This window comes from Perca fluviatilis, chromosome 24, assembly GCF_010015445.1.
Source record: "Perca fluviatilis chromosome 24, GENO_Pfluv_1.0, whole genome shotgun sequence".
Lineage (NCBI taxonomy): Eukaryota > Metazoa > Chordata > Actinopteri > Perciformes > Percidae > Perca > Perca fluviatilis.
Genome location: NC_053135.1, coordinates 3717213 through 3733954, shown reverse-complemented (window position 1 = coordinate 3733954; position 16742 = coordinate 3717213). Strand labels below are relative to the sequence as shown.

General features: G+C 39.4%; 1 protein-coding gene across 6 annotated transcripts in view; it reads left to right on the top strand.

The window, feature by feature from the left end:
- LOC120554444 (neural cell adhesion molecule 2-like) overlaps positions 1–16742 on the top strand; it is a 395781-nt gene that overhangs the window by 364450 nt on the left and 14589 nt on the right. For 4 of the 6 annotated variants that reach the window (XM_039793325.1, XM_039793327.1, XM_039793323.1 and 1 more), the window contains 2 exons: positions 489–663; positions 16128–16335. In XM_039793325.1, the coding sequence (XP_039649259.1) occupies positions 489–663; positions 16128–16335 (383 nt within the window). The remainder of the gene's footprint in view (positions 1–488; positions 664–16127; positions 16336–16742) is intronic. The other 2 variants (XM_039793328.1, XM_039793326.1) reach the window with 1 other exon arrangement.

Genomic DNA, 16742 nt, shown 5'->3' with positions numbered 1-16742 from the left:
CTGCCCTCTAACATCGGAAGGAAAAGGTGCCAAGGAGGTGGTAAGCACACAGTACTTTTGGCACAGCTCTTGGCCAGACTCTTCAGTTTTTCAATCCTTTGTTTGCAATCGGTGTCACGATGAAGAAACAGGAAGGATGTAAAGGAAAAATTATGTAAGGAAGGGGAAAAAGAGAAAAGGCTGTAGCCAGAAAGAAACATGAAAGGTATCCGAGAAGTTGAAAAACAGAGCAATACCTTTTCTTTTAACCTACAAGTGCATCTGTGTGGGTGTTCCACAACTGCAACTCAATTTCTGATTGCAGTAACACTCTCCGAATCCCCAGATTAAAAACACAAAGGGTAAGCTGTTGTTTGTAACGTAAGACAACTCTCCTTTGATGCTTGCAGACAAAAATGAAATGTAAAGCATTGATTAAAGTTGTAATTTATTTGAGGATTTGAAGCCTTTCTTTTCCATTTCTCTGCTCCTGTTCTCTGTCCTCTCAGGATAAAGAGGAACAGTGGATGACCAAGCTAGTCCCAGGAGCGAATGACTTTGCGATGCTGCAGCCGCTGCAGTGGAACACAAGATATGAAGTGGAAATCACAGCGCGCAACGTCAAGGGCCTGTCGGAGCCCACCTTCTATCAGTTCTTCATGCCACAGAAACCTGACATTACAGGTAAACGCATGATAAAAGCAAACTTTGTGTTGTAATTTGCCTTTTTTTATCGTATCCACTTTTCCTTTCCTTGCCCACTTCGAGCTGCTATTGAATGCCTTTTGAAAGCCCCAGAGAACATTTCTGAACTTGTTGTGTTAAGAGGTGTGATATACGTGCAGCTGCAAGGAGCGATAGCATTGGCGATTAACAAAAGCAAGGGAGCAAGATGTACCAGTCAAGATAAAGCGAGCCTCACAGCGCAGCAGGGCCTCATCGCCGCGTTGCTTTCTGGAGAAATGAGGCTGCTGTCGGCAGAGAAATCGGTGCCTGTGCCTCTCCTGACCTTGGTGATGGTTGAATGGCGTTTAAATCTGAAAGACCAGAGGGAAGCTCTTTGCACAAAAGTTGTTTTTCTAGTGTTGCATTGAAAAGTAGCTGTAAAACGCCATTATAGCTGCACCGAAAACCTCTGTTTGACATTGCGTCATCTGCATCTGGCCAGTTATCTGCAGGATTGAGAGAAAGTGAACAAACTTGGCACATATATTTATATATATATTTAACTGCTCACTGTCTTAAAGCAGCAAAAAAAATAGATACCTTTTAAGATACGTTTTAGTCACTAATAGGGTCAAGCTCACGAAACAATGCATCTTTCATTTCCCATAATGCAACTCAATAGTGTCTTTCATTATCGGGGTTATTTTTTCAAGCTTTCCGATGAGCCACAGAGGACATCATACAGATACGTTAACAGTTTTTACAGGCTGAGTAGTACTGTGTGTCGTCAACTCTGTAAAGTGTCCTTGGGTTTTGTGAAAGGCGCAATATAAATATAACTTTATTATACTCCTCCTTGTGACGAAACAGCTGAACTTCACGTGTAAAATCAGTGGAAGACCCCTTTAAAATTGCTTTAGGACATGTTTGCAATAACTCCTTGTTGGATTTTAGTTGCAGTTTAAAGGTACACTGTGCAGTGGTTTAAGTATTTTATAAGCTAAAATCAATGTGTTCAATCATAAATATGTCCTCATTGGTGTAAAACGACCTCTGCCAACGATCGGACTTTCTGATCGGCGAAGAATTTCTTATCTGTATTTACATTGGACGGGCAAGTCCAAGGAGGCTTCCATGTCGTTCCGCCATTTTGAAAAACTATAATGGCTGAGAGGGACATAGAGCACTAGCCGACCTGCCTAGCTAATCCACAAAGTGTTTTCGTTCAGAGCCAGCGTCACGTGACTGAAAGCAGCTGAAACGGAGAAGGAGATATTTTTTTCGCCAAAAAAACGAAAAATGGAATTATAGCTTTTTGGTACATAATGGCTACCGTAGTTGCAACACGCATTTGAAAAAGCGAGGCGCTAGAGAGCACTATTCGTTTGAATGCAAAATACAATTTCACCGCTAGATGGGAGAAATTCCTACACAGTGGACCTTTAAGGTTCACACTAAGTCCTTTAAAAGGTTATTCATTTTTAGTATTTCAGTGACTGACAGCAATTCCTGACATTAACGATGAATACATCATAGTCCTTAGTTGCCGCATATAATATTGTGGTTTGTCCAATGTTGCGTTTTTATCACAAAGTCTTAGAAGTGTACCAAGTCTCTCCTGCTCAGGCATTCTCGTTGTTGACATCCACACTTGGGATTTAGTCACACCTGTTCAAATAAACAGCACAAATGGTGCAATCACACCAGGGTTCCCTTCAAAGAAGCCCATCAGACCACGAGTGAAAACACCCTCAGGCTGTAGTTTTCTTCTTGAAAAAAATCATTCTTGTCTTCTTCTTCTTTCTACTTTCTATTTATCTGTACGTGCTGCTTTGCAATTCTGCACCAGAACGCAGTGCAGACAGAATGCTTCTGCATGACTAGTCAAGCTCATTTCTTCATTTTAAAGACCCAACACGCAGACGGCCATATATGAGCCGGTAGACAAACACTGACCTATCTTTCAGGTCTCGCTCTGTCGTCCATCCTTATGTTTTCGGTGCTGCTTGTGGTGCTCTCTCTTTGGTGGAGCCTCGTGCTTAATGATCAAGGGGGAAAAAAAGAAAAGCCTGGATGTGCAGGAAGCTTCTCATTTCCAAGTCCTCCAGGTCATTTGGGCTAACATGCATACACTGTGTGTGCAGGAATTCAAGCAGAGGCTTTGAAGTATGCAGCATGCAACACCGTTACATTTAAGCTAGAACACACATGGTTAAAGATGTACGTGGGTTGTTGAAATAAAAATGTTTTGTGCACTTCCCCCTGCAGCCCTTGCATTCACATATGAAAAAAACATAACAAAGGGAGGCTGTCCCAGTGTTGTTTTGCTCTCCTATCAGAGCCTGTTCCCACATCCATTTGTGCTGTTTTGGATCGACCAAGTGTTTGCCTTTGTCATTACTGCACTGGCTAAATGACCTGTGAGAGTGTGTGCTGCTTTTCAAATAGAAAACAAGAGCGGGGAAACGGCAAGCTTCAGGCGGGTCACTTCGATTGGCTGTCCTCTCTTGTTAGCGAACAGCGGTGCATGGTGGGAAAGAGTCCGGGAGAGAAAACGGTTTTCTCTTAATGTGTTTGTTTGAAGAAGAGTAACACCGCCGAGCATTTCGGCGATGAAGGCAATAAAGAAGCATACAGCAGACGGAGAGAGTGGAAATCTGCCGGAGCATTTTCAGTCAAACTTTATCTCTTAACTTTTCTAACTCGCACGGGATTCTGCAAGGCCAAATTCAGCCAATTCCCACTCCAATTTACACTTTAATAATGGCAGTTGATGTTTACTGCATTTTCATTAAGCAAAAGCCTCAGTCATAATATTTCTCAGCCAAAAACGACGTCCATTTATTTATATAATGTTGGAAAGTTCTACAGGTTAAACATACTCACATTTTCTGCTCCACTGAATTAAATTGGATATTGAGGAAGTCTGGTCAGCTCAATCAACAATATTAGATGTGAAATATCTGCCAATCCCGATTCACTCGCACCTCAGTTGTCTTTATGCTCTCATATAAACACACTCAAATGCACACTTGATAAAAGGAACATCTCCTTGTTATTTTTTGTCCCAACACAAAAAATATGTTCACACTATATAGGTGTCTTCAATGTCTCACCTAGCAATTTCTCTCTTCAATTCTCTCTCTATGTATTATGCATTTGCCTGCTATTGAATTGGCTCCTTTTTTTTCCTGTGCTATTTGAGTTTGTAACAGGCTGCATAACCTTCCTCCCCTCCCACTCACGTTGAATCCTTCAAGAAAAATGCCATTGATTGCAACAGTGCCCTTGGTTCCTTTTCAATGTACTCTTCTTCCTTTTATTTTTTTCAAGTCAACATTTTCTTTTTACCTCCTGAATCACTGCATCGTCTTACAACATTGTGTCTCTAACACCAGTTATTTTTTTTTATTTTTTTTACTTGAGCCTGACAGGAGCCGACGAAGTTGGCGACTGCCCTAATAGCTGTTAAAACTCATGGCCATAGCATCGTATTGTTAAACTATCAAGGAAGCTCTGGTGTTTTTAAGTTGAGGAATATTGAGGATATCGTTTAAAGAAAACCTTGACAGTAAAATTTACAGCAAGGAAAAATACTTCTAGATGGAGGGACCTCCAACTGAGTCCCGTATTTGGGGTCTCCAATGGGAACGACAGATGGGGCAGGTTAACATGGGAGTCAGTTGAAAACTGCATTGCATTGGATGACCTGAGAATATGTTTCGCATTCATTGGACAGAGTAAAGTGTAGAGGCAGACTGGAAAATAGGGAAGAGAGAGAGGTATGCATGCAACGTGTCCCAAGGCTGGAATCGAACCAGGGATGTTGCACATCACATGCACTGTAACCAGTCAGCTCCCTATTTTAAAGGTTTCTACAGAGGGGTTTGTTCATATATCATTCTTAGCTGGATTTATATCCTATTTTATTTCTAAAAACATGGTGAAAATTTAATTTTTTTGTCATGGCTGTGGACAGTATTTTCTGATTCATGGAATGATAAAAAGAGATATCCAAGATTCCAAATTTTGAACCTGGCTTTATCCAGTGTTCTGTTATGGGAATGTATCCAAATGAATGCATTATTTACATATCAAAACATAAAATTTTAGAAAACTTATAATACAAAAAATAATCGTCTTTGTTTATGTAATAAACTGGGTAAGTTTCATTGTGATATCTATTGGATAAAAGATTAGATTACCCTATTCACATGTGGTGTCTTTCCCTAAATGTATCTTACTTAGCAGATTCACAAAACACATGATCATCAAATAAAATATGGTGCATTGATATAGATTAAACTATCCAGCATTGGTATATAAAGTAGTTAAAATCAGCTCCAACTTTAACAGACTTTAAGTACATTGAAATACGTTGTGCTCATAATTCTGTGCTTTTACTTAAGTAAAGTACTTCTTAAACCAGTGGCAATACCAACATTCTTAATTAGAGAAACAGTCAAAATAAGAACTGATACAGTGTGGTACTGCTTGTGTTTAGCTTTGTTGTGGCTGCTGTGTTTTTCTTGGCTCTCCTCTCCTTCCCGTCAGGCGCAGTAAAACGCCTTGATTTAAACAGGCGTCATAGATTTTGTGGCAATAATCTCATCAAAGCACTTGAAGAAATAATCTGAAAGGGCCTCTCTCCTCTCCTGTGAGCTTGAGTGAAACTTTTCCTGGAAGTCATGCCAGCATATCAGAATGGGAAATGAGTACCTTTTTATAGCTGTCCATTACATTAATCACTTCCCTCATACCATTTTTAAAATGAAAGTCATTATTTTTAAAGCAGCGTAATGAAAAGGATGCATGACAATCAGCTCTGTTGTTCAATCATTTGGTGTATAAAGAGGCTACTCATCCGCTATCCAGGCTATATGAGGTTAAACCTTTTGATTGTATTATTATGATACTGAATACCTTTCATGGATTTTCCACTTGCTTCTGCAGAATAAATTACCTGCAACCTTAGGCAGGCAGGTGCATTTAGATGAAATATCTAAAATTCACAGCTTCAGATGGGCAAATATATGTATTTTGAGGTTCGAAATTTAATAAAGCATCAGTTAAATTATGTATATGGAGTCCAGTAAACAGTCCTTGAAGTCTTTAATCTTCATAATCAGTTGGTGCTCTGAAACTGGCACACCTGAAACAAAAAGGAATCAGCTGCTAAGTGACATCATTAGAATTCAAGAGCTACATTATGTAACTACATTATGTAGTCAACACGTATCAGGATACAGTACTTTGACAATGGGATACAAGATCCGCGGTGATGTTTGCATGTTTGCTCACTAATTTATTCATTGAACAACGGATTGTGTGTTCAGAGGGAGCGTATTTAACACCAGACAATATCATCGTCAACTATGTAAATATTTTATCATAAGCAAGACAAGCAGGCAGAGGGCTTCCTGCTGAGCTGGGAAGAGAGCAGCAATGGTGGCACAGTTCTGAAACTAACAGGTTTCTTTTCACACAATCCTGAGCAGTGGTGGAAGAAGTATTCAGATCTTTAACTTAAGTAAAAGTTCTGACACACTGTAAAAAATACTCTAAATAAAAGTCCTGCATTGAAAATGTTCAAATAAAGTAAGTAAAATTAAAAGTAGCATCAGGAAAATGTACTTGAAGTATTCAAAGTAAAAGTACTCAATGCAGAAAAATCCTTTTTAACATTTTAGAAACTGGAAATGAGCCAAACTTTTCTGTCAATCAGCTAAGTGTTTAATCGGCTAATCATTTCAGCTGGACTTGTAGGTCTATATACTGTATTGTAGGGTCGTTTAATTTATAATTAAAAATTGTATTTTATAAACTACATGTTTTGTGTGCAAAAACTTGAATTTGTAAAGTTACTAGTAACAAAAATCTGTCAGATGAATGTAGTGGGGTAAAAAGTACAATATTTCTCTCTGAGATGTAGCGGAGTAGAAAGTGGCATGAAAAGAAAAAACTCAATTACAGTACAATTACCTTAAATGTGTACCTTTGTACAGTACTTGAGAAAATGTACTTAGTTACATTCCACCACTGATCCTGAGCTTCAATCAGTTGGAAGTTGTTTTAAGGCCCCAAACTTTATATACTAGGGACTGTCCTGTCCTATGTGCACCATTAATAAACACATAACCCAGTATTTATGTCACTAACACCTCATTCACGCATGTCTTGATGAAAACTAAGAAGCTATAGTGCGTAGTTTCTGTCACCCTCATGAGGAATTCTAAGTAATGACAACAAAACTGTTGGAGCGTCCATGTAATACAAGCCTTCCGTGATCGGGCACGCACCCCCACATCTCCTCCACACAGTTGCTAATAGCCAAGTAGGACACGGAGGATTAAAAAAACATGATGGACTCTTCAAAAGAGGTAATTATCTTCACACGAGCTTCTGCGCAGGAAAGTATGACTCTTCTGAACATAGCCATACTGAGAAATACAGAGAGAGTTGTGGAGCTGATAGTCTTAATTATCTTTGTAGCAACTCATTTGGCAATGGCTTGAATGTAACAGATGGTCATTAATATCAAAAAGTTACACACTAAAGCTTTAATTCACACAGTGATTTTCTTTAATTACAATTTTTATTTTACTCTACTTGAGTTGTGAGATTAATTCTAGTTGTAAGTTGTCCAAACTTTTCAATATTGTTAAAACACTGCCAAAAACCAACTGTCTCACATTCATTTTTTAAAATACTTTAAAAAAATCTGACTCTCCATTGGCCTGTATAGTCAGTGGCACCAAGTACCAACCCAAAAGAGTATCATGGGAAAATACTTGAGATCGTTTTCCACTCCAAAAAGGCAAAATTCAAGGATAACTGCTATTACGTTGGATATTTTTAAGCTGAATGAGGTTACTCGTGTAACAACAAGATTTAAAATGACATAAGTCCTTGGAGGACTTTGTAAAAATTGAATCCAGATTCAGTTTCTGTCCTATTTGCAGGGTTTAAATTATAATTATTTGTCCAACCAAGGGACTGCAAAGTGTGTTGATGAGTTCTAACTGTGCGAAAAGCAGTTTAGAAACAAATTCCTTAGTATGCAGACTTTGTGAAGTGTCTGGGGAGACTGAGTAGTGACACCTTGTTGAACATGTAGTATTTGTCAGGGAATCGTTAGGAATCAACACTGCGCTGTCTAAATATTATCTTACCGAAAGCACTGCCCGAAGGACAAAGTGAAGTGTGGAGAAACAATGAAAAATAAATGAAAATAATACTAAATCAATTTTTTTTTTTTTTTTAAAAGAGAGAGAGAACTTTTCTTTTCAGGCTCTTCTCTTCACTTTATTATGAACCAACAACAGAAAGTTTCTAATATTCTGTTTTGGCTCAAGTCAATTTTGGAAGCTTTTAGCAGCACTACAATCTGTTGATTATTTGGCCCATTTGATGTGTTTTAACAGTCAAACTAAGGCTCATGTAGCAGAGCTATACACTTTTTAGTGCATGTCATGCATTTAAACATGTGACTTTAAACTTGAATTTCAATGACCAAGATCCAGGTAGAGACACTTCTATTAGTCCTGAAATATGTTGTAACCGCAGACAGCAGCAATTACAGAAAAGTGGACCAAATTTTCTTTGAAGTCTTTTTTGGGGTCGATTGTTAAGGATGTGCATATTCTTCTCAGTTAAGAGTAATTTCCCATGTTTTTTCACTTACTCTTGGCTGGCTCTTGAGTGCTCTTGAGTCTCATCTCGTCTTCCTCCTTGGAAATGGACACGAGGAAGGACTCATCCCTCTCCTTTAAACCATGCAGCCTTTTAATAATTATGTTAAAGTCTCTGAGGGGCCTCCTCGAACAAACTTTCCACTCCAAAGTGAGCGCTTAGGGAAGAATCCTCACCCACATCCGCAAATGATTATGTTTATCCCCCAAAAGATTAGCGAGCCGCTACCTTCCCAATCAATGAACGCCCGTTGGGTCGCCATTTATCAAGACGCATCCTCTCAGATCCATTGGACGGACAGTCAATCACTGCTCAGGCCCTAATGAGTTTGCATTGTCAAAGTAAGATGTGTATGAATGGCTTCAGGTGCCACACAAGCAGTTGGATCTCTGGCAATTGAGTAAAACTCCTAATGGGCCTATACATCAACGGGTAATCAGAAGAAGTCAGTAAAAGGGTTAATAGAGCAGGGAAATACGAATTAATGGCCACAGAGTTGGAGAGTTTGTGAGAAGTCAAGTCACACAGAAGGAATTAGTTATTTCTAAGAGGAAAACACTATGGTGATAAGCGAGAGTAGATACCTTCCTTGTTTCATCCAAGGTAGTTACGATATAAAAAATAGGTATACACATCCTCGTTAGAACTGGCTGAATTAAGTGCAGTATTGTGCTGTGACCCTGAATTCTTGATGGGTGGCATTCTACATTTGCTCCAGTATTGTGTTAATAAGTGGGCTGCACTTTCTCTTTGAATAAATCTTTAATGAATGCCTACACGACACGACAGTTAGTAGCACACCCAACTTCTTTCTCTCAGGGTTCAGATGGTCGACTCACAGTTGTTCCCTTTGAAACAACAGCAGGTTGCATCAAACAATCCCCTCTGGCAAGGGAACTCAAACAATAACAATATTGTTAGTGCCAATTAAATATTAACAGTTTGACTAATAGTGAGATAATAAACAGAAACTAACTACGGCTGCACTGCCAAATAATTTTATTGAGCATATTTTATGCAAGCTGCAATGAAAGCAAAGCCACTTTATACTCAACAAAAAAAAAACTACTGTATTATTCTTGTTTGCCAACCACTCAATATATAGTGATTATTTTAAGATGTATAAGGATTTTATTAAATTAAGCTTTTAATTACTGCAAAACATGCCAAGGTAATTTGCAATACCTGTCCATAGATGGGTTTTTAAAATAAAGAAAACTCGAAAATCCATACCTCATATCCTATGCACATGGAATTTTACTCATTTTGACTTGCTTGCAGATTTAAATTGAATGAAATGAAACCTGCCTTTGCATGAATAAATCATTTAATTGTATGTACATTTCCTCTCTTGACCAGGATGATGGTAGAGTAGATCCAATGTGCAGCTTCAGCCTTTAACCCTTGTGTTGTCCTCGGGTTTCTTTCAACCAAACTACCCCGAAAATAAGGATGAAAAATATGGATGCATGGATGTACTTTTGTTCTTCGCAGGTAAAATGGATTACGTTCATTGAATTTTGGGTGTTTTATTCAATTTTACAGCATTTGAAAAAAAAATTGAAATGGTTTAAACAAATACAGTGATAGGTTGGATATTTCAGCATACATGTTTCAAATCATATCTTATCTAAGGTCTTGTATGAGGGGTTAGTCTGGGGACAACCTTCACGCACAGGAAACTGGAGCCTGGAATGTGTGAATCTATTAGAAGTATCTTCCATATAAGGATTAGTTTGAAGGTAACATTGTGCCACAGGACTAGATAGCTTGGAATGTGTGAAGCCCCAAAAAGTATAAAGGAGGAGTTATTTTGATGTTCATGGAAACACTATGGGTACATGCTCTTAGGAGTGTGTACGCATGGTTATCTCCCTATTGAGAGAAATCTTAATCTTATTAATCTTAATAAAGCTGCCTTAATCTCAAAGAATCTGCCTGGGGTCATGTGTCAAAGTCTCCACCGTCATGTCCAGATATCATCACGATATCACACAGTATCCTGACTGAACTTTGACATAAACCGGTCTGTGATTCACTCAACATCCTTTCACTCTGGTCGTAACTATTTGTCAAAAATAATTCATAATTTCAGATTTTTTTTAACTCAAAAATGAGGTGTGATGTCATATAAATGAGGTTTATTTATTTTTTTTTTTATAACTTTTATTTATCAAGTGCAAGAGACCGACATAAAGTTCATACACGAATACAATGTCTTTTCTTTTTTATGAACTTAAATGAACAACACCCCGCCCACCTCTCCCCTCGCTCCCGTCCTCCCCCCTCCCCAGACCCATGGTCCTCTTATACGTTTAAAGTATAATCATTAATAAGTTAAAAAAAATTACATACATGTGAAATAATAAAAAATATATAAATAAGGTTTATTGACCATGAATTTTTTTTAAAGTGTTGAAAAAAAGTGACAAAAACAATTAAAAAAGCATCAAAAAAAAGTGACAAAAACGTTGGAAAAAGCTCCCAAATTTAATTTTCAGTTGTGACCTAGAAGGACAACAAGTCCATGGTTGGCGAGAAGACAACAAAAGGGTCAAACCCCTGCAGGCGATGGATCACTCTGACCTGTGGCTTGTTACAGGAGCCAGTGGTACCTCTTGTATATGTCTGAGTGCAGATGATCATTCAGTACAGGATGAGAGCAGAATTGCCCTTACACAGAAATGACCTCATCACTTCTCTTTACTCTTCCATTATAAATAAACTGCAGCACCTGTGGCCAAAGGTGTCCACGTGAATATTTGTTGCATATCCGTGAATACTGGAAATGATGAAAACGACATAATATTAAACATATTTATTGTGTTTTACCTTTATACGTCAATATCATTTGTGTGTTCTCGTTCTAAACTTGTTTTCCTCTCATCCGTTATCCTCACAGTGCCAGATGTTGGAAGGCACCTTGGCTGCTAACTCGAAAACGGTTTGACTCGTGGCCGCACTCTAGTTTTGCTGTGTTTCATCCCTGCTCATTAGATTTAAAATTAAGCCGCTTGTCATGCCTACAGTCCTCATTCGGAGATCTGAGCTGCTTCATGAAGGAAGGCATCTTCTTTTCTGGCTAACAGAATAATTTAACACAAACTAATCTCAGGCTGCAGTACTAAAGGGAGCCAAGACAACATTGGAGCATTTCCTTTAAACACTTTAAATTATTTTCCTTTTTACAACTTTTACATCCTTACACAAAATCATGAAGGCGCCAGGCATCATTTATGTGAAGAAATGCTTCCTGATTCTTCACAAGAACGTGAATTATTTTCTGTACAGAAATGTACTAGGGGCCTGCTACATATTCAGTCCTGCGTTGGCAGAGCAGATGCAGAATCCTGACGCGCTACCTGAATGTGTTCAATCCTACTCAAGTTTTTTTTAATTAATATTTAAAATTTCAAAATGTTAACTATTACAGCGAAAAGGAGGAGTAAATTAGATGCACACTTTGTAATTTCTATCACTTTTTTTTCAATCCCAGACCATCGTGGCTCGACAAAAGTCCAGGGTCCATGTTTGTAATGCATTCTCTATTGACAAAAATAGTTGGTATAAACTGTTAAGAGGCTCCTTCAGCCAGTAAAGCCCCCTTTGTCTGTTAATGTATGTCAGTATAACTGTGTTCTGCTTAAAATGATTTCCAGACTTGGGAGTAAAATGGCTAACAAGCATGTAACATATCAGTCCAATCTCAAACTGTCAAGCTGCCGCTAAGCACTTAGAGTAATACTCCTTATCGGATCAGAGTCTGATATTTATGGATTTCAGGCTGAAGAGTTTTTGCTGGCATTCAAAACAGACATTCTAATAAAGTCTTTATCCGGGCACTCCTTAATACTTTGGACATTCCTTTTAAATAAAAAAGATTTTCAATTAAGGATTAAATGCACTTTAATGTGTATGTTTATACTAAAAACATTAGTATAAATGGATCAACTACATTTGACGAGTTTGTTTTTGTATATAATACAAGACTTCTACCTAAAATTATTATAAATGCTCCATTATTTGTAGTGTCGTGAATGTATAAAACAGACAAGGGCTTTATGTGGTGTAAAAATATAAACACGATATGAAAGCTGCAGGGCACCTATGATGAAAACGAGGGAAGTGTGGCTTAAAGATTGGATTAGTATTCTCTTTGTCTTCTGGAATATGTGCATGCTTCAGGGCAGCTGGAGAGGTGTTGTTTACCGCCTCTGAATCTGTGGCTTCAGCAGCCAAATTAACTCCGATAAACTTTGCGAAGGTGAGATACGGAACAGTAGCCTGGGGTGGTGAGAAAATATTGATCCAGCCTACAAGTTTCAAATCCCTTATGCCCGGATTCACGAAAACGCAAAGTGTTTTAATTAGAGTTCCTTTTTGCCACGAGGTGCTCCCGCTCCGGCTTTCCGTTTGTCTCTCTGGGCTTTGACTCGCTGCCAGTCTCCGCTGTCTGCAGTCTCAGCTCTAAGTCAAGAACAAAGTCACAGACATGAGAGTCATTTGGGTTGTGACACGCGGCGACAACTTCCAATGTGGAGCATGAGTCTTTGGAAATGTGTCGTTTTTGGCTCAGTACTCCAGCACACTGGATTTAAAATGAAACTGTGACTGTGAGCTTTGAGGATTTTTTCAGCCGTACTTGGAAACAGTGTAGAGTTTATCATTGTTTCATTATAACTCTAATGCGCTGGATAAGAAAATAGAAAATGCCTAAATACTTGTGTCACTGTCCAAATACTAATGGATTATATTGGGATGTAGATTCTAATCTTAAAGGAGCACTCCACCAATTTTACACATGAGGAGCAGCCTGTGAAAACACTTGTGAAATGTATTTTTTAACACAAAAGCTAGGTGTGTGTGTGTGTGTGTGTGTGTGGGCTGCAGTTTAAAAGACATTTCAAAAGCAAAGACGGTCAAACAAAAGACCTGCATTGTGGGAAATGTAGTTACCTGCATTTTTTTGGAGCTTGATCCATGCAAGGGACTAAAAATCAGGATATTTTGGCCTATGCTGCACATATTTAGATTTTGTTTCAATCTGTCCCTGGCAACTCTTCTTCTACTACTTCATGAAAGTGTATTCCTAAAACCCCTTGGGTATCTCTTGAGCTCCTTAAGAACCAGCCAGTCTTTAAAGAACAAAAAGAAAATGGTTACTTTTCCTGAAACCTTTTGGATTCGAGCCATGATGTTTGCTCTCTTGTTGCAGAATGAAAAGCTGTTGTAGAAGCGGTGTTGGGACTCCAAAATGATTTGCACTGATAGAATGCTGAGGCTTTGTGCTTTCAAACAATGTATAGCTTGGAGACCATCCAAAATAAGATAACAATCAGGATACCCTCGCTGTTTGTTGAGGGGTCAAAGTACACCTTTTTCCAGCTACACACTTACTGAAAACTGGTTATATCCACTGCACTCAGCTCACCGTTTGGCCCCACAGGAGGTTCCAGACTTCATAGTCTATATCGACGATTAATTTAGGGGATTGCTCCGCTGCCGCCGTAAGATCCGCCAGACGTCCCTCATTTTCGGCCGGATGTCTCTCACCTTCCTCTTTCTTTGTGTTGGTGTTTTAAACTCTGGTGGATTTCTGAGGACTATGGTTAACTGCTCCTCAGATCTCTGCAGGGTAAATCCAGACAGCTAGCTAGACTATCGGTAGAATCTGAGTTTTTTGTTGCACGACTAAAACAACTTTTGAACGTAGACGTTCCACCAAAACAAGTTCCTTCCCGCTGCTATTTTGCAGAGGCGCTGTGGCTCCGTCTGGCGCTTAGCGCCACCCAAGACGATTGTGATTGGTTTAAAGAAATGCCAATAAACCAGAACATGTTTTTCTCCCATCCCGGAATGCTGTGTGGACTAGCCAGACCCCCCTCCGCAGCGCTGTGGATGAAGGTCTGGCAATGCGAGACTACAGACTTCATCACCCGACCGTCTCTCTCTCACCTTCATATTAATGTCTGATCCTCCTTTTTAACTCACAGGCTGCTGAACGCCAATACGAGAGCCTTCTTAAGCAGGAACGTTCATTAACTCTCACTCGTCCACCGCTGATTACTGCTGGCGAGGTCTGGCCTCCAGCTGTCAACACTGATCCTACAGTGGATGTTCAGTTTGCTCAACCCCGGGATCACTAAAGGGCACAACTCTATTCAACTCTGCCCGCTGGGAGCCTCTCGCCGCACTGCCTTCATTTTCTCATTACTTTCAATTGAAAGCAGACCCTGCTGCGTGCTCCCGACTGAGCTAAGAGTCCAATGTGTTTCCGAGCGCTGACCGCTCTGAGATCTGAAAATACTTGCTTTGCCTCCCGCGTCAACCTGTTTAGCGCCGCAAGCTACGGAACAAGAGGCGCCCAATGGACATAAAAGCTGAAGCATCAGTATGGTAATGCTGACGCTTGCTACCTCGAGCTGCAGTGTGGTTACAGAATAGCTGAAAAAGTACACACTATAACTTCTGCACCTGTGGAACTAAAGATGTTGACAGATATGATAGGGAGGAAATATAGGGCTTGAGGGCAAAGAGAGAAGAGAAAAATGTGGTGTTCTGTAGTTTCAGGCCAACATGCTCATAGATTTTTTACAAAAGATTAAAGTTCTTAGGCAGATAGGAAGCTGCAAAGTTTCTGATATTACAAATAAATCACTGTACTGGAGATCTCCTTCTACTCATTTATTTGAGTCTTTGAAACTTTTATTCCATTGACTGCAAAATTATAAAAAAAAAACTGTATGGCCAAAATTGATTTGTTTTGGAGGAGATTTGGTGGATTTACGCTAACAATCGAGATACTCCGCTGAGGAGTCCGGGCGTTGTGGATTAGGACTTATCTACGTTTTGGAAACCGTCCAACTGGCTCCGGAGGAATTCATTGACCTTCGAGTGGTTGTGAAAGTAACCACTGTAAAAGTTTTTTGGGGTGAGCGAGCTTGGTACAGCGTTATAGTTTTCTGCACACTTACAGTACAGTTACACCCTAAATTTACGGATGTGGGGGGGGGGAAGTGAGAAGGCTCACTTTTAGCAGACATCCGACCTGTGGACCTATCCTTTGATTGAAAGTCAGAAAGATTAACTTTTTTCGAATATTTAAAGAACCGAATCAGCAGACAAGAAATAATGTTTAAAACGAATCAAAATCTAAATAAATATCAAAATAATAAATTAATAATAATAGGCATAATAACTACAGTGAAGTAAGTTGTAAAGTACACTTTTCAATGTGTTTACATATTGGAAAAGAGCGGTTAGAAGAATGAACGTATTTAATCCCACCCGGTGTCCGTCAAGTTGACATCCATTATAAAAAAAAAGACTAACATAAACGAGGAAAAAATACATTTCAGAAACAAAACAAAAACAATGAAATAATAAATGATATTACAATGCTATATGTAATATTAATAATGAAACTGAAACTAAAGCCTAACCCTAGAAAAACGTTTTTTTATACATTTTTCATAGCAATTACTATTTTTAACAAACATGTCTCAGTCCTTTCCCCTTCTGGGGTTGACCACTTATTGAATGTTAGGTATCCTATCCCACATTATCCCCCTGCAGAAGCTCCCCTATGTCCCCCAGAAGACACCCAATGAATGTCAACCAGCCCGTCTTCCTCCCTGTAACCCTTGAGCGAGACGGTGAATATCCACCAGCTCTACACCTGACCCCGACCTCTGTGTGTATCTCCGTACAGTACATGAACCAAAATTGCTAACAGTGTTTTCCCCCTTTGCTGTGTGTTGTGTGTCTGTGCGTGTGTTTCACTGCCTTAGCAGAATCCCTGTTCAGCGGCATGGGGCTGGGGACGGTGGTGGGCCTGGGCCTGGGAGCGCTGCTGCTGCTCCTCGTACTGGTGGACGTCAGCTGCTTCTTCCTGCGTCACTGCGGCCTGCTGATGTGCATCACGCGCACGCTGTGCAGCAAGAAAACAGCCACCAGCGGCAAGGGCAAAGAAATAGAAGAGGGCAAGGCCGCCTACCTGTGAGTTTTTTTCATGTTCTTTTTTTTGTTTTTTCTTCCCAGTGAATTTAACTTCTTCAATCAGAGGATTTGATTTCTATGGTAACAGTTGGGATGTATCCGTGTTCGTCAGTCACAAGATCATTCATGCTTGCAGAGGGAGCATCTGCTGTGGGTGTATCTGGATGCTTGTGGGTTACGTTGTGTCACGCTGACCACTGTTTTTGCTGTATAATTTTGTGCAACAATGAACTGAAAGACCAGATTTATTCAGAGACGGCAAGACATTTGATCCAAAATGTTAGATAACCAGCTGCATACAGAAGAAAATGAGTCCATATTTCGCATAAATTGAGAATTTATTGTAACAAGGATTCAATACCAATTCGTGACTCTTAAAAAAGTGTCACAAATTGGTATTCGTTTTT